The 23190-nt window shown below is 40.9% G+C and overlaps 1 protein-coding gene across 7 annotated transcripts in view; it reads right to left on the minus strand.

Annotated features, from left to right (window-relative positions):
- The window catches only part of ABCC8 (ATP binding cassette subfamily C member 8), a 59505-nt gene that overhangs the window by 19780 nt on the left and 16535 nt on the right, over positions 1-23190 (minus strand). For 3 of the 7 annotated variants that reach the window (XM_083492212.1, XM_083492209.1, XM_083492214.1), the window contains 14 exons: positions 22417-22579; positions 17955-17995; positions 16200-16345; positions 15369-15474; positions 14666-14776; positions 12860-12935; positions 12031-12136; positions 10044-10076; positions 8705-8740; positions 5407-5505; positions 4149-4233; positions 2741-2821; positions 2167-2304; positions 1032-1157 (listed from right to left, as the gene is read on the minus strand). In XM_083492212.1, the coding sequence (XP_083348338.1) occupies positions 1032-1157; positions 2167-2304; positions 2741-2821; positions 4149-4233; positions 5407-5505; positions 8705-8740; positions 10044-10076; positions 12031-12136; positions 12860-12935; positions 14666-14776; positions 15369-15474; positions 16200-16345; positions 17955-17995; positions 22417-22579 (1347 nt within the window). The remainder of the gene's footprint in view (positions 1-1031; positions 1158-2166; positions 2305-2740; positions 2822-4148; positions 4234-5406; positions 5506-8704; positions 8741-10043; positions 10077-12030; positions 12137-12859; positions 12936-14665; positions 14777-15368; positions 15475-16199; positions 16346-17954; positions 17996-22416; positions 22580-23190) is intronic. The other 4 variants (XM_083492213.1, XM_083492211.1, XM_083492215.1 and 1 more) reach the window with 2 other exon arrangements.

Below are 23190 nucleotides of genomic sequence, written 5' to 3' on the forward strand. Positions count from 1 at the left end.
TTATTTACTATGGTCAAATTCCAGTTTTCTTATGCAAGAACATCTCTTTGGGAAGGTTGATTCATACATGGTTTCAGGTACAGACCATACAGAAGAATAACACCCCCCTTGACAAATTATGTGATGAAGGATTATTGAATAACTCCTGATATGTGCCACTAGAGGGGACCCCTCTTCCACATTCTGGTGGCCTCTGCTGCTGCAGACTGGCAAGCAGGGGGACTTCATCTCTGCAGAGGCCCCCTGTTGCACCCACAGGTGAATGAAAAGCTATCTCTGGGTATGTTCGGATTACCGCTTACTTGATATCAAGTGTCCTCCCATTACTAGTTTCTGAGACTGCGTGCATATGATGCTGCCACAATCCATATAAATCTTGTAGTTTCTTGACAAGAACTGCTGTTCAATGTGTTTTTTCTCAAACTAGCTTCAATCTGACTAGAAAACTACGGTAGATGTAGAGTAAGTCATCTCACATATGCAGGTCAGCACATTATGTGCAGATGACAGCTTAATGAATAGGAGGGGTTTTTTGGGGTGTGTGTTCTGGACACACACACCAAAAAGATCATACACACCAGGGGAATGCATTCCCAACCTTTCTTTGATGTGAACAACACTGTGCAACTGTGGCTTGAAATGCAGCAGGGGGAAATTACTAATGTGAACATAGCTTCTGTCTGGCAGTGTTCCTGCTGGTGGTAGCTGGTGTATGGCTTCAAAACAGGCAAGGCTAGTGATGGATATATTTGATTCAAAGCTAGTCCATTTGTCAGAGAAGGTTCCGATCTGGACCCTTCTGCACCCCCAACCTGGAGCTGGCACAGGAAGGAAGACAAAACAACTGCCCCATCTCTAACTGCCACCCTGGTTGGCACAAATGGGATGGGTTTGGTAATGGATCCCCCACTTTGTTCTTCCCTGCTGGATTCTGGACTGCCCTGCTATTCATTTGAATTTCATTTATCATTCCGTATTTCTGAACTACAAATGCTTCAGGTAATGTAAACCTAAAGAAAAACAAAACTGGCCTTCTCCAGATCTTGGTCCTGTCGATTCATGAGTGTTTTCCAATGTTCAAAGAGCTCGGATTCTGATTTCTGAATATCTTTGAGAGTGCCTTCTCTTTGAATGGTACCATCTTTCATTGCAATAATCTGAAACAGTTTTAAGATGTAGCTTGTCAATAAAGTCTGTTCTTAAAAAAAAAAAAACCACACATTAAAAGCTGCTTTAATTGAGATACATGTTTTTAACTCTTATTTAATTCCTGCTAAGTTTCTTTCTTTTTTGATTATATATTTATTTTAATTGCTTAAAGGAGGGCTTATTCTCTCTCATCCAAAGATAGTTTTAAACTTCACATAACTTGTGAATAACAAGCAGAATTAAGCTATGTGTTAAAATTTTTTTATTCCAATAGGTGAACTTGTTTTGAGTGTGCAATGCCACTCTTTTTAGAAAGTCTATCGTGGTGCTTTAAAAGGAGCTGTCTTTCAAATTGTGCTTAGTTCCTTTCTTTTGGGTCTACTTACATACTTAATATTTTGGCATTTTTATGGACTGAACCTAAATGTCACTGACAATGGTCCATTTTATCTTTGTCATAAGGTATATACAATATTACCTAAAAATTATCTATGACAGCTGCAAGCACACCAAGAAGCTGCTTGCTTGAACACCCTGGGAGTAAATGAAATGTCTTAATCACAAGCAATATAGGGAGATAGAGTCCCTTCCCAAGTTCTGCTCCCATATTTAATAGTCATTGGACTTCAACTCCCCACCAGTTCCAGTAAGCACGACTAACGGAGAGAAATGTTTGCAATGATTCAATGAATGATTCAGCAACCTCTGCAGGGCCACAGGTTCCCCACTCCTGAAGTAAAGTGTGAATTGGTTCCAGGACTTGCTGTTACATTACCTATGATGGGGTTGCCAAGGGCTATGACAGTGCAAAGTCACAAAATATAAATATTTAACCAGGGCTGTAAAGATGTTAGGACAGCACACAAGCAGATGGATAATTAAATACCCATTTCATTGAAGTCAGTTTTCTTTAAGAGTGCTTATCTTTTGTTGAACCAGGCATGCAAACATATACAAGCAGGTTGTGAATATTAGCAAATCACTTTTTTCTTCTATATTCAAAGAAAGCTTCATCACCCAATCAGCATGGGGCAGATATTGTAGTTTGTGGGTAACCAGAACAACAGTCCTCTTGTCATTTCTTAGCATATTCAGGATTCCTTCTTGCATGAGGTGGTCACTCAAGTGAATATCCAGTGCAGAAAAAGGATCATCCTAACCAAGACAAAATATATACTCAGATATTTCCTCAGTAATGGTGCACTGTTACTTTTGCAGGAGAAGTAGCTTTTGTTTTGTCATATTTTTTGTGTCCTTCCAGGAAAGGTGGAACCTTCCATTTGAATCCTACTATATGAATGAAAACAAAACTTTCTAGATGTACAATAAAATAATGTAAAATAAATTCACATGAATTTCTTTTTTTCAAAATTGTTCATAGCTTCTGAGCAAAAAGATGCTAAAACCTATCACTGTACCATCCATTCTGGAATACTTATAATGGTCTCATTTCCATGGTGTCATATCACTGTATCTTGAATATTAATTAATATAATATTAGCATTGTGCAGGCGGATGCCTATATGCGGGCAGTACAACAGAATTTTGCAAGCCTCAGTTTAGAGAGTGGATTTAGTTATGGCCAACTTACCAGGAATACAACATTTGTGTGTTGGTAGAGAGCTCTTGCCACACTGATCCGCTGGCGTTGACCTCCAGAAAGATTAATGCCCTGGAATAAAAGAAAAAACAATTCAGTTTGAAAAGCTATATAATCAGTTCTGAAGCATCATTGCTCATATTTTGCTTTAATAAATCTTCATATAGGAATGACTTTGAAAAAAGATAGAAATACCAAATGCTGTTAAACAAGGCGGCCAGTACTGTATCTTCATTCACATTCTTCAAAATATTGACCCTATTGTTAACAATTTTATAAATCACTTTTAAAATACAAGTGTTTCATCAATGACTTTCACTACAGCTCCTGAAGTCAATATGAGGAACTATGTCTGCAACAGTTTAAGGAACTTGTGGCTCTCCAGATGTTGCTGAACTCCCATAATTCTGGACCATTGACCATGCTGGCTGGGGTTTATGGGAGCTGGAGTCAAACACCATATCGGTCACAAGTGCCCCATCCCTAGTATGTGATATAAAGACTTGACTAAGACACTTATAGAAGGGGTGGGAATTCTATTGCACTCCATATATTGCAGGGGCACAGCTCACATTATCCCTGATACTAGATGGAGGATCACAGGTTTCCCATCCCATGAGATATGGATCTGTCTCATGTGTGAAAACCCAACACTTTATCCCATTGTATTTTGACAATGTTATCTCTGAAAACATACACTGCTACAAGATGAAACCTTGTTTGTGCAGCTCGTTTGCAATGCTTTATATTCTTCCTGTCTTATCCTTGGTGTTTTTTTCCAAATCTTCTATGTTGCACCTTAGCTATTCTTAGTTTTTGTGTGCTCTGCGTCAGCTTCCCTTACTGACTATGCTTCTATCTCATCCTTCAACTAGATGCCTGAATCTCATGTAGGAGATCCAGCAAACCAGTAACATCTGCTTTGTCTTTGATTATCAGAACACCCAATAAGTTTTACCCCAATTCAACTTTGTCCCCAACTGAAATCCTGTTACTTTCTCATATAAAAGCAGCAGCTACCATTTATTTCTATACATTTATTTCTATACATACATATTTCTATACATATATTAAGGAGCATCTTGCTAGTTCCTACTTAAATTGGAATGTTGAAAAATATCATTCACTAATACATGCTAGATTACTAAAATTCTTATTTTATTCAGTAAATATATACCTCAAATACAATATTTCAATGATGTGACTGCAGATTGGAAAACCCCCCACTTTGTTAGATGAAACTTTAACATTGTTTCAGACATGTAAAGCTTTCAAACCAATAATATCAATTTGCTTTACAAATTGGTTTTGTCAAATAACAGTTAGAATTTCAAGAACACATGACAAGTTTGGGTGCTTAATTAAAAAACAAACAAACATATTGCATATGGTCACTCACCCTTTCTCCAACTTGTGTTTGGTCTCCATGAGGAAGTATGTCAATATCAGGCTGAAGAGAGCAAGCATCAATTACTGCTTTGTACCTGTGGAAACAGAACTGGTAATTGTCAATTCACCTAGAGACTGCATCGCAAGCACATTTTACCCGCTTTTAAGAGCAAAATTAATCAGCTGGAGAAGTCACATGCTGGAAAATGCATGTTTGCTAAGCACTAATTGTTCTAATGGGAACTCTGTTCCAGCCAAATAAATGCCATTTTAGCTAATAATGCACTATACTACAGGTAGTCCAAAGGTTAGAAATAAATGAAGCATTCCCTGGTTCTGTTGCTGGGATCAATCCTCTGAGGAGATGAAGGGCTTATCCACACATCCTCTTGTCCCACTGCTTTTCCCCAGGGAAAACGGCTCTTTAGCACTCAATAGGAGCAAATGGCAATTGGGTTTTCTGTGGATTATTGTTTCTTCTGATGAAGAGCTAAAGAGTGGTCTTTTCCTGGGAAAGAAGTGGGGTAAGGGGGAAACTGTGTGGACCTGTGCTTTCTAGGCAAGTGGAAGTGTGGATGAACCCTAACATACATCCACAATGCAACCCTTTCTTTCTGATTCATGTGGGTACAAATCATACTGCCAGACACAACCTTCAACATATAGCAAGGGACTATGAGACTTTGAGTAGGAAGCTGTAGGGCCTTGGAGAACAGGTGTTTCTCTCATTGCTCCTTCCTTTTGAGCACTGTGGCCCAGAAGGAAAATACTGAAAATAAACCACTGGCTGCACAGGTGATGTAGTCAGGAAAAGTTTGGTTTCTTGGACAACGGTCTCTGCTTTCTTGAGGAAGGACTTCTGGCAAGAGATGGGTTGCACCTCACATAATGCTGGCAAAAAGTCTCTCCACACAATTGGACCATGCTATTTAGAAAGCAGCTTCACATATTGAATCACTTTTGTGACACATCTGCCATGTGGAAATGTTTTTCAGTTGCTTCCTTGTGGGTGATGTAATGCTTAGATCAGTACTCAGTCAAGAAGGTGCAGTCAATACTGAACTTTTAAGGAAGGATCACTGCTCAATATGATTGAATGTTTTAAATCATTACAGTTCAAAGACCGTCACCTCTGTCATAACAATTCAACATTTTTACTATGTAACCAGGAGAGGAGTACTGTCAACAGCAATAAAAAACGTTCACTATAGGGGTGGTAAGATAGACTTACTATTATTTGCATTTACAAGGCATTTAAGTACACTAACCTTTGTGTATTAAAAGGGCTTTCAAAAGTGATATTTTCTTCTACAGTAGCATTTAGCAACCATGGTTTCTGGGAAGCATATGCCACCGATTCTCTTTTCCTGGATACAAACAAACAAAAAACCACAGAAGGACTTTGCTTTATTTTACTGAAACAGACACGGAAATTATTCTTCATTAATGTAGCTTTCAATGTCTTATTTTAAATATCAATTAATATTCCATCTCTATCCTAAAAAAAGGTATATTTTCACAAGAGATGTGTCCCTGGTAAAATGTTACTGTGCTTAAGGTTACAGTCAGGTTAGTCTGTAATAGCTTTAAATTCTGATTTTTGTATTACAAAAGGCATCTTTTTTTGGGGGTAGCAAAAGCTGTTGTAAGTGGCTCTAGATTAATATTACATTGCCCTATAAATATGAAGGATACCCTCATCCTTGAGTTCCCATCTGTTGTTGGACTACAACTCCCATCATCCCTAACTAGCAGGACCAGTGGTCAGAGAAAGGCTGACCCAACTGAAAGGACTTTATTGGACCATGGTTTTTCAGCATTTTTTTCTGTTACAGAAAGAGCTTGAGTTGTTTTCAGAGAGGAAACTTGTATCCATCACCATACTATGTAAGCCGGGTGCACTTGCATTCGGCAGTGCAGTGGGCAACAGATGTTGGGGAGTGAAGATGCTCCTGAAGAGGTCTAACAAGTGGCCAGATAATATTTTAGCCACCAAAGCAGCTGAAGACTCCTGTGGTGGCAGCTGGGCCGGAAAAGAGGCCAAAGTTTTTTGAGCTGGGTTAGGGGTTGGGGTTTTACTCCCCGTGGGGAGCCTCACTGTGGTAGAAAATGGCTCTTACTTGTGCCTGGTATAGGAGTCAACCTCTAGGGGCTGAGATCCCTCCCTCCCAATAAAATATTTGAGGGAGCCCCCATGTTGATGGGCACTGCCATTTAAATAGTGTGTGCACACTGTGTCTTGTGACAGATTATAAGGGGTGGGGCTTTCCTGTTCCACCCCAAATAATTTATTCAAGATTTGCACCCCTGGTGCATGGAAAAGAGAGCTGAAATGTGAACAGCACTTTTAAGGGATCCTGCGCATGCTACAACAACTTTCTGGGGCCAGTAGCTTTGCCTGGAGGCCAGAGCCTGTATTACTTGATAAGCCCAGGGGGGCATAAACCTAGCCTGATGCCATGGGTTATACCACATGTTGTACTACATGGGCTGCCAGATGCCCTGGTGATTCAGCTAGACAAGGACGACCTGGTTAGCAGCAAGGACATGGATCTCATTTTCACAGCAACCACTGAACTTGAGGCCCTGCATGGGGGACATCCTAAAACGCACTGGCAAGGTGGGCTTGGAGCTCATAGGTGCCTGCCGTAACCAGAAGAAAGTGAACAAGGCAATGTTCCACACAGTGTCTCACCTGGGGGGCCAGGTAATTCAGCCCCCTAGCATTACGTTCAGTAATGTGGATCTCTACAGGTCTGCTGGCATGCACTTATCACTGATGGACAATGAGGGTTGGCTGCTGGACATCTACTGCGGCCTATGAGATTGGTTGCAGATGTGAGAGGTATGGTGGTGAACAAGCAAGGTGGGGCTGACTCAGGTGGTGCAAAAGGCATTGGACTGGATCGTTAGTCTAGACCAGTGTTTCCCAACCACTGTTCCGCGGCACACTAGTGTGCCGCGAGATGTTGCCTGGTGTGCCGCGGGAAAAATTAAAAAATTCGAAAGATTTTTTTTTAAAGTCAAATTTTCGATTGGGGCGCCGTCACTAGATGACCCCTGGGGTTCCCTCCCTCCCGCTCTGCACCTCCCTCCTCCTCCTCCTCCGGGGAGGCCCTTCCTGGCTCTCGGCCAAGGCTTGGCGGCTGCCACTCACTCACTCGCTCGCCCACCCGCCCCTCCATCCCTGCACCCGGCCTCTCCCCCTCCGTCCCCGGCGCGGGGGCTGCCGGGATCCGTAGTCCCCTCGCCCTTGGGCTCCGCGCCCGTGCGGGGTGCGCAAACTATGTTTCCCAGCGTGGCCTGGCGGGCCGGGCGTTTTGTTTGAAGTGCTCTTCTCCCGGCCATGGAATGAGCGCAGCGGCGGCGGCCGGGCGGGCAGGGGCTCTTCCGCGCAGACCCCGCGCAGCCTGCCTGCGCCCCCGCGGAGCTCGGGCGGCAGGATGGAGCCCAGGGATCCCCGCGGAGGCGGAGGCTGCCCCCCAGGTAGGGCTGCGTCGGGGATTTTTTATTTTTGCAATGCTGCATCCGCGCCGGAGGGGACGCATCGGACCGCGGGGAGACCCCTTGGCGGGCGTGTAAGGCAATGCATGCGTGCAGGCGTTGCATGGAGTGCAGTGCAATGCAATGGCAACGCGGCGCCCTGCATGCATGCATGCAACTTCCACCGGCGCTCCGGACTTGGCAGGTGAGGGGGGTCCCCAGTGGGCGGCAGAGAGAGCCGGGAGGGCGAAGGGGAGCCGGGGGGGAGCAGCGCTGCTCCCCGAGCTGAGCCCGGGGGGAAACTTCAGCGTTGTTGCGGCGGGTGTTGGAAGCGGAGGCTGGCGGGGGCCCCTCAACTGCAAAACCTAGTCGCCTCTCATATATTTCGTGCATTGCATTCATCGCCCGCTTTCTCCTCCAAGGAGCTCCCGGGGGCGCGCGTGGTTCTCCCCGTGTTATCCTCGCAACAACAGCCCTGCGAGGTGGGTCAGGCGAGTGGCCCAAGGGAGCACCCAGGGATTGTCCTGGCCAGGTGGGGTGATTTGAACCCTGCTCTCTGCCCGGTCTTCGTCCTCATTTAGCCCCCACATGTGCATGACTGTGCATGACTGAGGTTTTCCCCCCTCGTCTTGGCTATGGTGTGAGTCTGTGCTGTTAATTAATGGGGTTCTGCCTTCGGAGAAGATGAGCCAGCCCTCAAGGAGGTGATTATGTAATTTGCTAGCAATTCATGTCCCTCCCGGCGTGACGCTGCACGCTGACGTCACGGGGCTGTAATGGTGGTGTGCCTCGAGATTTTTTTCATGAAACAAGTGTGCCTTTGCCCAAAAAAGGTTGGGAAACACTGGTCTAGACAAAGGGGGTGGGATGGAGCCCTACCCCCTTCCTAGCTCAAAGAAACAGTATACCCCTGTAAAAGGATCCAAGAGGAAGGATTCTATCTAAATGCCCAGATGGGGGAGGGGGGGTTAACAGGCTGTAGAACTCCCCAAATGGCACCCTGGAAGGATCACCACAGCTAGATGTGGATCATAGGGTGATGCATAACCCAGGATTGACCCTGAAGGAATAATTAACTAGTACCTGGTTTCAGTGTCAACAGCTGTTTCTCTTTCTGGGCTGGAGGAAAAGGTACAGTATATCGTAAAATGGCAGTATTAATGCACTTTTGCAAATACTTTAGATATACCTGAGTTCTAAAATCAAGAGAAGTAAATAAATGACATATACATTGACAAATTATATATAGATGCAGTCATAGTAAAAAGAAAGTACACTCTCTTTGAATTCTGTAGTTTTACATTTCAAGACATAATAACAATAATCTGTTCCTTAGCAGGTCTTAAATTTAGGTAAATACAACTTATTACACCGTGTCATGCATATATTTATACATTTTCATTTCCTATTCTGTTATGGCTGTGATTTGACTCCCCCCACTCTACTGTATCAAACATAACACAGTCTTCCAACAATCATTTGGATAATAGTTCACTTTGTTGTACAGTTACTTTTATGTTGGTTGATAAGGGGGTGGGAAGGATCTGAATCTAATTCACACTTTTAATACCTCTCTTCAGAAAGCAACTTGTAGAATCAAGATGTAATTGTGATAGAGGGCTTGGTACTATATATACATAGATGGTTTTCTTTCTTTCTTTCTCCCCCCCCCTCTTCTTTCTTCCTGTCTTGTTTTTTTATTGTATCTTTTGTTGAAAACTTGCAATAAATTTTAATATATACCGGTACGTTACATTCTGAAGCTTCAATGTTATGCACACTGCTTTGAAATTAATCTCCATGTTAAGCATGTTTCACATGTGACTTTTTTGTGTTTTAGTTTATAGGTGGGGGAAAATCTGATCTAGTGTATGATACTATGTATGAAGATATTGAAACTGTCTATTTTGCTGAGCAAAAGTATCTAGATATCATCTCATAACTAGGATAAGCTAGGGAAGAAAACTAATAGACATGACAAAAATCCCAGGAACTGGGAAATAAGTAATTATCTATATCCATCTCTGCAGGAGGTGGTACACGAACACTCTTCAGAAAAGCAGCATGAAGCAGATGAGCTACGTCAAAGCAAAGTGTGTACCTTTTGGTATCTTGCCTTTTAGGCTAGAAGACTAAGGAGTGTTATAAGTAAAATAAATAAATAAGTAAAAACCATGCCAACACATGTTCATCTGCCTAATAGATACTTTCATTCCATTTGGTTCCATAAAATGGGATGTGTAAATAAGAAAAAAAAGAAATGTCAAGAGAGCAAGAAAAATTAAGTAAAAGCTGAAATGTTTAATAAAGAATCATTTCAGACAGTTAATACTGTAAAGCCAAACTGTACAGTACTTTGTTTCTTCGCAACACAATAGATTTAGGATAGCATGATGAGCAAGAATCATGTGTATTACTATACCTGACATCTTCCCCTGTCTCACTGTCAGGAATGCTGCATCATCAGTAAAAAAAAAAGAAAAAAAGAATATTGTTCATACAGGTACTTTTGAACCGTTTGCTCACAGGAGGATTAACAATGACATTCTACTTTGCATGTACACTGCAAAATATTTTTCATAGAGTTGCTTCACATTGAGGCCAACAGCATCTTACTTCAGGCACTTTACAATATTTTAGCAGCCAACCTGATGCAATATGATCAACCAGTGCAAGACTCCAGTCACATGGCTTGATTTGCCACCATCTTTCTTGAATGTTTGGTGGTTATGAGAAGCTTATATTTAGTACTTTCAAAATGTTCATGTGAGCTGCAGTGGAATAAGACTTGCATTAAAGACTTAAAGGTGAACATGAAGGAACCCTCATGAATCCTAAAAGTTTATGTTGCTGAGTTATGCCAATTCTTGGTGGGCTTGATATATATTGTGATACAGCAAAGTGAGAATGCAAATGCTATGCTGAAAGTAGGATTTGTCTAAAAGTTATTAGTGCAGGTTCCAGCCAATGGACAACATATGGAGAAATTAGGTTGCTAATACCTACATTTAAGTATGCCAGAACAGCATACTGTATATTGAAATTATGGTTCCATGGTGAAGAATGATGTAGGTACCATATATTTTTTAATAGGACCCTAACCACAAAGAACCCATACTGTTAAGTCATCCCCCTAATGCCTGCTGTTACAGGATTTCTCTTTTGTAAATTTATTTCAACTAATGTTGAGAAGCATGCTTTTCCATTTTGTAACTCCTCCTCCTCAGAGAGTAATTGCTTAATAGCATTTAATAATTAGCATTTGCATATAAATATGATCAATAATTTAGTTTTACTCCATTAGTGAGAGCAATGGCGACTGGCTGCACTTCAACCAAAGGCCGGAGCAGAACTGGATGCCTGCCTCTCAAAAGGTTGCAGCTTGCCTTTTGACCACTAGGTGGAACAACCAACCCACACTGCTGACTTTTCACTGAAAATGGGGGGAAAGCTAACAAAAAGCCATTGGGATGTATAAATTATATAAATTACACTTGCTGATTTGAGAAGGACATACACAGGTATTAGAAAGATGCTACCATTGTATAACTTAATAATAGCCATAGTTACACAGTGGATAGGAACAAATTATAACAGCAGTATGTTTCATGCATACATGATTTTAGAGACACTGTCAAAATCTATACAATAAAATTCATATTTATTGCAAACTGTCATCAAAAGGAACATCATAAGGATATATGATTTGGTCACTGGAATGGAGATGTAGCTGAGAAAACAAACTGCAACGTGAACTGCTGGATTCCATAGTGTGTTTTCTTTCAAATTAACTGAATGTTTTAACAAAAGTACTGACAAAGAGAATATTAATTGTGAGGCAATTATTAATAGACCCACACTGATTTCTTGATTTAAGATAGTGTTGATTCTGCATAGAACATACCAGCACAGGCATAGTAAATATAATTTCAAGCTAACAGTTCTGCTTTCTTTATATGTAGTTTCTGTATATGGCAATTCCCCAGGCTCTTAAAGCGGTATTCTTGTGCTTTGGCAGAAATCAGTAGGGTTTACTTACAAATATATATGTTTAGAATTAGGGGCTGTTTGCAGTTGAATATACATGGAAGAGGAAAGTAAGGAAACTGATGTTCTTAACCAGGCATAGGCAAACTCGGTCCTCCAGATGTTTTGGGTCTACAACACCCATCATCCCTAGCTAACAGGACCAGTGGTCAGGGATGATGGGAGTTGTAGTCCCAAAACATCTGGAGGGCTGTGTTTGCCTATGCCTGTTCTTAACCACAATGTAAAATATACAGTATAATCATGGTTTGGTCTTCACCAAAACAGTGATTTAATTCACATGCACCAAGAACATAGCTTTGAAGTTAAGTTTGTATCCCTTGCATAAACTACACAATAACTTAAAGTATGAATAAAATTACCTGTTCCAGATTACATTCCCAGATACCTTCTGCATCTCCCCAAGTATCCCTAGCAAGAGGGATGACTTACCACAGCCCACCTGTCCCACAATCATTGTTAATTGACCTGCAGTAACAAAAAAGAATTTTATTTGAAGTTTAAATTTACTACAGATAGTGAGCCCTGATCCAGAAACAGTTGCGCTCAACAAGTAAACATTCAATAATACATTCACACAGGTGCACTAGGTGATATTTCAAAGCTGGGTGTGGAAAGGCATATCCCTCACCCACACTGTGGAGTGCTGATACAGATATGAATGCACATTGGTATCTGATTCCTGCACAGGAGCATATTTCTGCATGCAGATTTCCCTTGCTGGATCAGAGTTATTGCAAAAAAGTTTGTTATAATAAAAAGAAGAGTGGCAGATGAAATTAATAGACTATGCAGAATTGGTGAAACTGATGGGAAAAACCTGGAACCAGCAGGACTAGGTTTTCCAGAAAGACTGGAGTAAATTTATGTTATATTTGAAAGACAAATGTAAACAATTAACATTGCTAGTAGGGTTATAGGAAGCTTTGTAAGGATAAATTTATTACTTATTGTAGTTAAGTAAGGAAATATATAAGGATAAGGTTTAACAGGAATAAGAAATACAGGAAAATGCAATGTATAGAGATTAAGTTTGAAAACCATTAATCGGGGAGGAAGGAAGTCACAGGCTCATGGAGCCAAATGTTTTATTTTTGGTAAAAGGTTGTGATGATGTTATGCAAAGAAAATATATGTAAAAACCAATAAAAAATATTGGGGGGGGGGGGAATATAATGAGTGGGTTAGTACCTTGAGGGATTCGAATATCAATGCTGGACAATGTTGGAAAACCTTCAGGTGTCCAAGTGAAAAATCCATTTGTGACCTATGGCAACAATAGCAAAAAAGATAAACAATCCATGCCATTGCAAAATCTCACTCAGACATTTTCTTTAAAAATTATTTGTAGTTTTCAAATAAGACAGTTTAGCCCCACCCCACTTTGATCTATCTAATTTCTTGCTTACCCTTTTTTTGACCAATTTGATTTTCTGTGCTTTCATCTGAGTATTATTTTAAGAGATTCTGTGGTATGTGGACTATCTTAAAATGGGCATTCTTGTTTGGCTAGTTTGAGAATTGTTAAGTTAAGTATTTTTATTATATTAAAAATATATATTTTTGACCACTTTTCTGGGCAAATGTGCATCCAAGATGGCTAGCAATCAAAAATAGATGTAAAGGAAACAATAACTGGAAATTTTAAACCTTAAAACTACAACTTGGTAACACCCCACATGCATTCAACCAGATCATCTCCAAGCTAATGATATCTTTTTGTTCTTTAGTGTGCAAACCACAAACCAACTGGTCTGGTATAACTCCTTCTCCTGTGCCAGGGAAACATGGTGTCCTTGTTCATCAGACCCTAATCAAACTCCAAACTTTCATAGGAGACAGAAAACTGAGATTACTTCAGTTGGGCATAGTAACTGCAACAGTTCCCAGGCAGGAGTCTCTCTGGTCTCACCATAACCAGATACTGGCAACTCCATGGAAATAGATATACCATACTTGTATGTTGCATCAGCACAGTATTGTTTGGGCATCAAATGCAAACTGCCTTACCATTATTCTTTTTAAAATGAAAAATCTTAATTTACCTCTTGTGGCTTATACAAAGCAAACACAAAACTCCACAATTCTTCCTTTTGAGTTTTATAATTTCCTTCAGAGCTGGTCACAGAGCCTGTTTACTCAGAAGTAAGTTTCAGTGGCACTCGCTCCCTAATAAATGTGTTGAGGATGAAAGCTCTAATGTGCACATGAAGATATTTCCCATTCTTCTGAGTAAACATGCACAGGTTTAAAAAAATGCTCAACTTAATCAGAACACATAGCTTAATTAAATATAAACCACACAACTAAAATAGTCATAAACTTATACACAATAACTCAATTTCAATTTGGGTAAAGCTTTCTGAGGAGAACTGCTCTCACAAGTTGCTGGGAGAAGGAATTCCTGAGCTACAGAAAAACCACTTGTGCCCTTGTCATTCATATATAATGCAAAGAAGGCATTGTTAAGGGAGTACAATAGGACATAGGAGTGAAGGTTAGTAAGTGAGGAATCATACAGTTGGAGGAGGAGATGCTTCTAAAAAAAGTGTCTGCCTGAAAACACTACCCTCTGGACTAGAAGCCTTTCACTCTAGCTTTTGATGCGTGAAGACAAAGTCAATAGAAATGCAGACTGCGTACTAGCTCAGAGACACTATTATCCATTCTCTCACAATATTTTCCAGTGTCAAGCTCTAGCATCAAAAGCAGATACTAGTTTGAGACCTGACACAAATTATGCCCCAAAACATCTTGAAAGCTGGGCTAAATTAGAACGTTTCAAGAAGATCCATTTCACAAACTGATAACCATGCTACCAAACTATTTTTATTTCTATCTTCAAGAGGCAGATAAATACACAATCTTTCAATGAGAACTTACTCCTCGGCAGTCATGTTTTGTTTTGCTTTCTAAATGCAAATGTGGGTTTTCCAGGCTCTAGAACTCTGAGCTTATTAGTAACAACATTATTAGAAAGAGTGACCTTATTACCACCTTTACACAATAATCATCTGCTTCTGTGGTGCTAACAGGTCTTCTTAAAGGAGAGCTGTAATTGTTCCAGTCCTCTCTGGCAGGTCTCTTACGGTTAACAACTTTGAGGGGCTGTGCAAGATCAGGAAGACAGAAATACATGGTGAGTGGTGACAGGACTGTGAAAGAATCTTAAGCAAGAGTGGACAATGCCTTGGTTTTCTGGTGCAATCATTAATCATGACTGGGGAGGGACTGAGGGGCAAAGATACACCAAACCCCTCCTAGAAATGGTGGGTAAGTAGCAGAGGAGACAGGTTTGTGTGTCAATCAGCATTGTACAACTGTGCAGTGACTGCCTGGATAGCAGACCCTACAGACAGCAACCATTGCCTACACTAGGCCCTGGAAGCCAGTAACAAATTGTACATTTGCATGGGACTGGTTGGGTAGCCTTCAGCCTCTACTGCTACCTCTTAACCATTTCTGGTATGGATGGGCTTTCTCCTCCCCACTTGATTATGATAGTCAGTGCCCCCCCCCACTCTATCCCCCGCTGGCCTTAAACAAAAATAGTCATGGTATAGTCCTTAGCTAGCTTTAAGATTTTGCCAACGTAGCTATTAATTAATTACAAGGGAACTGACAAAGTTATTGGGGTGGTTCACAAGGATTAAAGAACAGGAGGTAAACATTTGGCACGCAATCCAGTATTAGCACTTACAACTGCCTGGTATTTGCTGTGGTTGTCCTTGCATCTTGGCTCTGCACATTTGTCATGTTCCTCCCCTATTTCTTCACTTGAGAGAAATTCACTTAACTTTTGAACGCTACGAAAAGAGGGGAAAGGTAGTAAATTGAGGAATACTTATACATTGTGCCAGTTACAGTGACAGTGTGCATTTCAGAATTCCCACGGTACAGTGGAACCTTGGTTCTCGAACGGCTTAGTTGATGAACAAATTGGCTCCCAAAATGTGAAAACGTGGAAGTGTTCCGGTTTTCGAACGCCGAACGCTGAATGTCCATTGTGGCTGTCAGCTATTGTTTCTGGGCCGTCTGTGCCAATCAGAAGCCGCACCTTGGTTTTCGAATGTTCCAGGACTCGAATGGACTTCCAGGATGGATTAAGTTCAAGAACCAAGGTTCTACTGTATAGATATTATTCTCAGAAGAAATCCTATAACTGTGCACAAAGCTGTAATAAAACTGTAAGTACAATCGGTGGGATCAAGGTCTAATGCCTTAAACTTTACATCATCATCATCATCATCATCATCTTGTGGTGATACTACTTTTGTCAAAGGTGTCCTCACATTGATTCCCCCCCTGCACCTGAAAGCATATAATTCTGTATAATTTATTGCATGAGCTGGGAATGCAAGAACATAGTGGCTATAGTGGCTGCATATGGGGTGGGGAAACTTACTATGGGATGGCCTTGAAAATCAATGTGTCTAATTAGAGTGCAAAAGCATTGGATGGATACCACAAGCTCTTAAACACTGCAGTAAGAAGCTTCATATGTAAGACAGAGGCACTCCGGAAACCGTACCTTACAAGAGCTTTGACTGTGGATCTAACCACACTGGAGAGCAGGAACAGTGGTGTGACAAGGATGTGAAAGAGGGAGAGTGAAGCGAAGGCCACCGAGGGAGAAAAGTCAGCATTTTCAAACAGGTGGGCATGGACCACAAATGTCTTTAAAAGAAAAGACAGCAAAACAAATTATTTCAGCCACCTCTTATATTAAAGGTACAAATGCAGTGAAAATATTTAGCTGCACTTCAAAAGCCCTAATGATCAGGAGGAGACATTATGCAACTAAGCACTGCAAAATCTGTCAGGCAGACTTAATATACATTTAACTATCAGCTATAAATACAACAATTATATAAGAGCTTTCCCCATTATAAAAACAAATAAAGAAGAAAAGATTGCATATTGAAGAAATAGCATTATATCCATCTGAAAGTCCAGAACAGCATAAAGTTACTCTCAAAGATGCATCTTGGAGCAAAACTTAAAGGTAAAGATAAAGGGACCCCTGACCATTAGGTCCAGTCGTGGCCGACTCTGGGGTTGCGCTGCTCATCTCGATTTATTGGCTGAGGGAGCCGGCGTACAGCTTCCAGGTCATGTGGCCAGCATGACTAAGCCCCTTCTGGCGAAACCAGAGCAGCACACGGAAACGCCATTTACCTTCCCGCCGGAGTGGTACCTATTTATCTACTTGCACTTTGACGTGCTTTTGAACTGTTAGGTTGGCAGGAGGAGCAGAACTTAGACAAGAGTAATATCGAAGGATGTTTGTGGTTGCCCTAGTACAATCTATGCATGGTAACAAAAGTCTCCAATTGGATTCCCTTACTGGATTGGCTCCTGCATGCATCAAAATGGTGCCATCTAAAGGAAAGTGTCAGTGGGAATGACGTGAATCCATTTCTTAGGTTCTGTAAGGCCTGTGTGTTGTAGAATAGAATCAATTACAGGGGAGATAACAACACATCTTGTATGGAGATTACTTTCTAGAGGAAGCATCCCCAACCTGCAGCCCTCCAGATTTTTTGGCCTACAACTCCCATGATCCCTAGCTAACAGGACCAGTGGTCAGGGATGATGGGAATTGTAGTCCAAAACATCTAGAGGGCCGAAGGTTGGGAATGCCTGTTCTAGAGCTTTTGAAATAATGTGGTAACTGGTCTGTGTGTACTCAGCCATCATCACTCTGTCAGCTTACATGGTAAGAGGACAGGACATTCTAGACTTAAATATACAAGCACAGGAGGATGCTGAGAGAACAGTGATACATGCTGCAAAATGTATCATTGGAGTGATGTCCATATTTAAGATCTAAACAGGCCACCGAAGATCTAAACAGCAGTAAGATCTAAATATCAGTAAAGTGATATTACGGACATTCAAGAAAAATCTATGTAAATTAAGATAAGGTACAACACTTTACACACACACACACACACACACACACACACACACACACACACACAGAGAGAGAGAGAGAGAGAGAGAGAGAGAGAGAGAGTTCCCAAAACAAATTGCTCTCCATTGTGATTTAACTCTTCATGCTTTCTGTAATTAAACATCATTTTGTGTCACATCTATTTCAGTTTTCAAATGCATCTGTTGAAGGACAAGATAGCAGTACATAAAGTTAATATTTTATTAGTAGAGTGTAATTTAAAATGAACTAGAGAAGGAATAATGCATTTGTAACTGACAGAGGGCTTTGTAGCTACACTCTTCTCTAAATGTTAAAATATATCTACATTTTTAACAGTAAAATACTTACTATAAGAACAGCTGCAATAGGTATTGCTGCATTCATGAAAACTGCAAGTAAAACAAATATATTTCAATATACTTAGGCTTCATAGATCTCTACATGCATTTCACTTTTGTATCTGTAACAGTTCTTTCTGGTTTTCTTTTTCTTTTTATCTGCCTAGGTTTCATCCTGTCTTGTTTGGATGCTGCCCTTTTAGTTAGGATATACTGGAACTGTCATTATAGTGTTTTGAGTTAGTGGGGGATCCCCAGATCCCTGGGTGTCAGGTCCCCCCCTCCTAGATTCTTGGATGCTGGGGTTTAATCAGAGCTGAAAAGCTGAGCTTGTTTTTCTGTCAGACAGAGGGACAAAGGGAGATGATGGCCCTGTCATTAATCCATCTACAAGACAAAAGACCCTGCAGGTAAAAAAGGCGGAGGTTGCCAGGGCAATGTGGGTGTGATGCCACACAGAAAAAGTTGTCCCTTTACACCAGGCATGTCCAAAGTCCTTTTCGGGGGCCTAATCCGGTCCGCTGGTCAACTTAATCCGGGGGTATTTTTTTTAAAAAAAAGCTCAGCAACTTCAATCCTAAAAAAGGCTCAACAACTTTGGTCGGCCCTCACGCATGTTCATTTCATCATCAAATCTGGCCCTCTTTGAAAAAAGTTTGGGTACCCCTGCTTTACACAGATGGGGTTTTTTTGGCAAGGTTTTATAGGAACAAGAAGGAGGAAATAGGGAGGAGGCTGGGGGCCATAACTTTGGATCCAAGCTCACTGAAGCTATGAGAGAAGCAATGAGGGACACTCCTGGGATGTAGTGCTCTGCACCCCCTCTACTGAAGGTTCCAGGTGTTTTTGCTGGCATCCATCTGCCTCAAGAGACAATGGAGTGCACCTCTGGGGCTGAAGTCAAACCACCCTGTTAAAGTGACTGTAAATATGTGTAAACTAAACCAGACATTAGCTCCACAGTGCCTTGATTCCACAATGGAAACTCAATACAGGGCGAGTGCCTGGTACCTCCTGGAATTTTGCTACCACTCAGCAGAGATTGGGGGTGGCATGTAATAATACAAATGAATAATGGCAATAAAATAAAAAGTAGTCATTTCCTGGAAACATTGACCTGACCTTCTGTGTACCCAGAACACAATGGCTTTCCCGCTGTGCCTAGTCAAATCACTGTAGCGTTTAGAGGTTATTATCCCCAGATGGCTGGGGAATGGAACAAATGCTTTTTTGCCTTGGGTTCACTTTTAAATTTGTCATTAACAAAAATTATCTCCTGTAGTGTGACTAATTATTCCTTCATAAGCATTGCCCAAACTTCTTACTAATTGGAGCAAGCAGTAACCATGTCTAATTACTCAATGTATCTCAACAACACAATGCATTTCTGGCGTTTTGTTTGACTTCTTGGTTCATTCTGTAATCTTGTTGCAGCAGCTAAATATAAACAGGAAATGTTTCAAAATTGAGTGAAATTAGCTGCAGATTGTGCAGAATGAGAGATCATCATCAGCAATACAATCCTTCAGTCTTCAATAATAATATAAACATGAATCTAAATGTCATTTGATTTGATTATGTACTATTTTACATGATCACCATCCATAAAATTGGAGTTTCCACATCACTGTTCATACTTACTTGGAAATAAGCCAATTGAACATCTGAATAGACATGCATATAGGACTAACTGCACATAAATCAGAGCATGGTGTCAGCCTCTCAGATCAGCTTGCCATCAGTTCAGAGCTGCCAAGCACTCATATTGAAAGCTGGCACCATATGCCAATGTGGATGGTAAGGGTGGGGGCTCTGAATAATTGCTTAATTTGTGCTGTCATTTAAACATTATTTATTGTGTATGGTTTGGGGCAATCTATATGGTAAGAGTAAACTTTATGTGCCCTCGTGTGAACTGGTCCAAATTCTTGCTGGGTGTGTGTGTATTTACATGGTAGCATGGTTCCAAAGGAAGCTCTTCCTGGCATGCATATACTTTTCAGGACAGGCATATGTGGGCAGACATTTAAATATTGCATCAGGAAAGAGAGTTTCAGCCACCAGCCGCAGGCATTTAAATTGGCCCTCAGAGGCTTGCCAGGAAATGCAAATCAATTACTGTACTATTAAATGTTTGTCTCCTCGTTTTCACATTATTTCTTTAAGAACTTGAGATTCTTCCAGACTTGGTTTCACTGGCAAATGCAAAACACAAATGCAAAACCACTATAAATTATGGATTGTAAATGAAACACAATTTATGTCTATCACTCTATTTATACCTTTTTAAGTGGGGGAAAACAACTATTTCTGTCTCCCTTACAGTATCAAATTCTGAACTGGTATAAAACCAGTTTTTCCTTCAGTGACAGTCCTGATTTAAATAAGCAAGTGACGCTGACTAGTGACTCAGCTATACAGCTGCAACTAAAAATATATATAAAAATAAAAAAGTTGTCCAGTAGCACCTTAGAGACCAACTAAGTTTGTTCTTGGTATGAGCTTTCGTGTGCACGCACACTTCTTCAGATACCACCTAAACTAAAGCTGCAACTAAGCTGCTACTAAAACATTTTGTGTGTGTTTTAAGTGCAATATACAATGTGACACTGGATGGCAGTGGTGAGCATTATGGAAAATTCAATGTTTTTAAAAAAGCACTCTCATAATGGTTTTTATATGTGTGCAGGTTCCACCTAAGTGAGATGCTGCTGGACTAAGGCTGGAGGAAATGTGCTTATAGCTCAAAAATAATGAGGCCAGTGACTTCATGCTCAAACCTGCCATATGAGTACAGTGGTACCTTGGTTCTTGAACTTAATCCGTTCGAGCCCTGAAACCATTCGAATACCAAGGCGTGTCTTCCAATTGGCTGCAGGAATTTCCTGCACTCAAGCAGAAACTGTGGAAACCGTGTCAGACGTTCAACTTCTGAAAAACGCTTACGAACCAGAACATTTACTTCTGGGTTTGCGGTGTTCGGGAGCTGATTTGTTCGACAACTAAGCTGTTTGGAAACCAAGGTACCACTGTATAAATTTTGTTCATAACTTAAGGCTGTGATCAGGCCCCAAACACAGAGAGAACCATATGCACATACAGTTTGTATGAGGGTGGCCTCTGTTCCTACCTTAAAAGGAAGATGCATATGTCAATGGGCATGGCCTACTGCTGTGCTTCTGTTCACAGCCAAACATACTCACTGGGGGCTCATCCAGACCTCTTTTTGCACCAGACTTTCTAGGCACATGTCTGAGCTTTAAAATTCTGTGTCCAAGCAGTTTTTTGTTTTGTCCTGGCAGTTTCCCCGGACAACTGGCATTTTATCACTGAATTGGAGCCAATGGCAATTCATAGAAAACCGGATTGCCCTTTGCTCTGATTCAGCATTAAAACATGGGTTTTCCTGGCGAAAGGACTAGGACAACAAAACCAAACCAAACTAAACCCTGGAGCTTTAAAGCCGGGGCATGTGCCTAGAAACGTAGCACAAAAGGAAGTCTGGATGAGCCCTAGCACTGAGTGGATCAACCGAAAAGGACTTTAATCGTCAAGGCCATAGTGAGCAGCTCTATACTATTTGTGGCAACCATTTCTGTCTCAGATACACCCATGTTATATGGCACAGAGGCTGGATCTAGACACATCCAAAAAGAGGTTTCAGGAAAATGTGTTGAAAACCTCATAATGGGAAATCAAGTAGGCGAAAGACAGAAGTCTACAGCACCATCTGGTGTCACAGTGTTATAACACATTTAAAATGCCCCCCCCCCTTTAAACTAATGTAGCTGAGTCCAGACACATAACTGTGACATTTAAACAATGAGGTAGAAATAATATAATATGTGAAATCTTTAATTTTTCATGACGGTCCCATGTTATATCATACAAATATTTCTATACTGCCTTCATTAAAAACAATCCCGTAAAGTAATAACCCCAGTAGTATTTTGAATCAAGATTTAGCGTCATAAATTTATGACTCTTGTACTAATTCAATATCTTGAAACTTTAAAGCATTGCTTTTCAAAAAGCAGAGACGTGTAAGGGCAGTACATTCCAGGAACCTTTACAAACTATCCTTTACTCATGGGAGTCAGTTACATGGATTCCCCCCCCCCCTTCTTTGACCTCAACTGCTCAGAAAGTAATAACTATACTGCAAAGGGCATAGGAAAGTCAGAGGCTAGAGTATATATATGGTGCTTGGACACGGACCTTTAATTCAGGGACTGTATAGATAAACCCAAACTCTATTTCCTGCATTCAGTTGCCAGGAGGTTCAATACTTAAATGGATTGCATAAACCTTTTCCAAACACAATAAAATGCATTTGTGCTACTGGCAGTTCTGCTGGTATATTAGAACTGGGAATAGACTCTAAAACCTGCAGCACCTTTAAATGGCATGTACACTCATAGTTATGCTGAGACAAAAACTGATCCTGGGACAAAGTCAAGCAATATACTTACTTGATATGGAGGTATAGAGAGCAAAAGCTCTGAGGCTAGTCATTTCTTTTTGCCGGGTTTCCTCCACACTGCTGTGAAATATGTGTTCCCAGGCGTAGAGCTTAAGGAGTTTTATGCCTCGAAGCATTTCATTTGTTTTCTTAAGCCTCTCATTGGAATATTCCTGAACCATTGACACAAACATTAATTTAAGGAGGATTATTGCAACACTGCAATACTTATCTAAGGATATACGCTATGCTAATACAAATTGACTACAGATGTTCTTGCATGCCAGTGTGGTGTAGTGGTTAAGAGCGGTAATCTTGTAATCTGGGGAACTGGGTTCGCGTCTCCGCTCCTCCACATGCAGCTGCTGGGTGACCTTGGGCCAGTCACACTTCTTTGAAGTCTCTCAGCCCCACTCACCTCACAGAGTGTTTGTTGTGGGGGAGGAAGGGAAAGGAGATTGTTAGCCACTTTGAGACTCCTGAAGGGGAGTGAAAGGTGGGATATCAAATCCAAACTCTTCTTCTTCTATACACAATATAGAACTTGCGTGTTCTGCTTTCCAGTAAAACCCATTACTTGCTCTTCAGTTTCACTTTGATATCTCTGGATGGGAGGTTATCCTTGCACATGGAAGTATTTATGTGTATTTAATTTTAAAGATTTTTATGCTGCCTTTCAGCATAAGGTTACAAGATGACTGGAATAATGTTGACGGAACTTACCTTGAAGCAGAATTTTCTGTGCTGATATTGCGTAAAGCATATTGTTCCTACAATAGTGTAT

Source organism: Podarcis liolepis, assembly GCF_965112155.1.
Source record: "Podarcis liolepis genome assembly, chromosome: 1".
Lineage (NCBI taxonomy): Eukaryota > Metazoa > Chordata > Lepidosauria > Squamata > Lacertidae > Podarcis > Podarcis liolepis.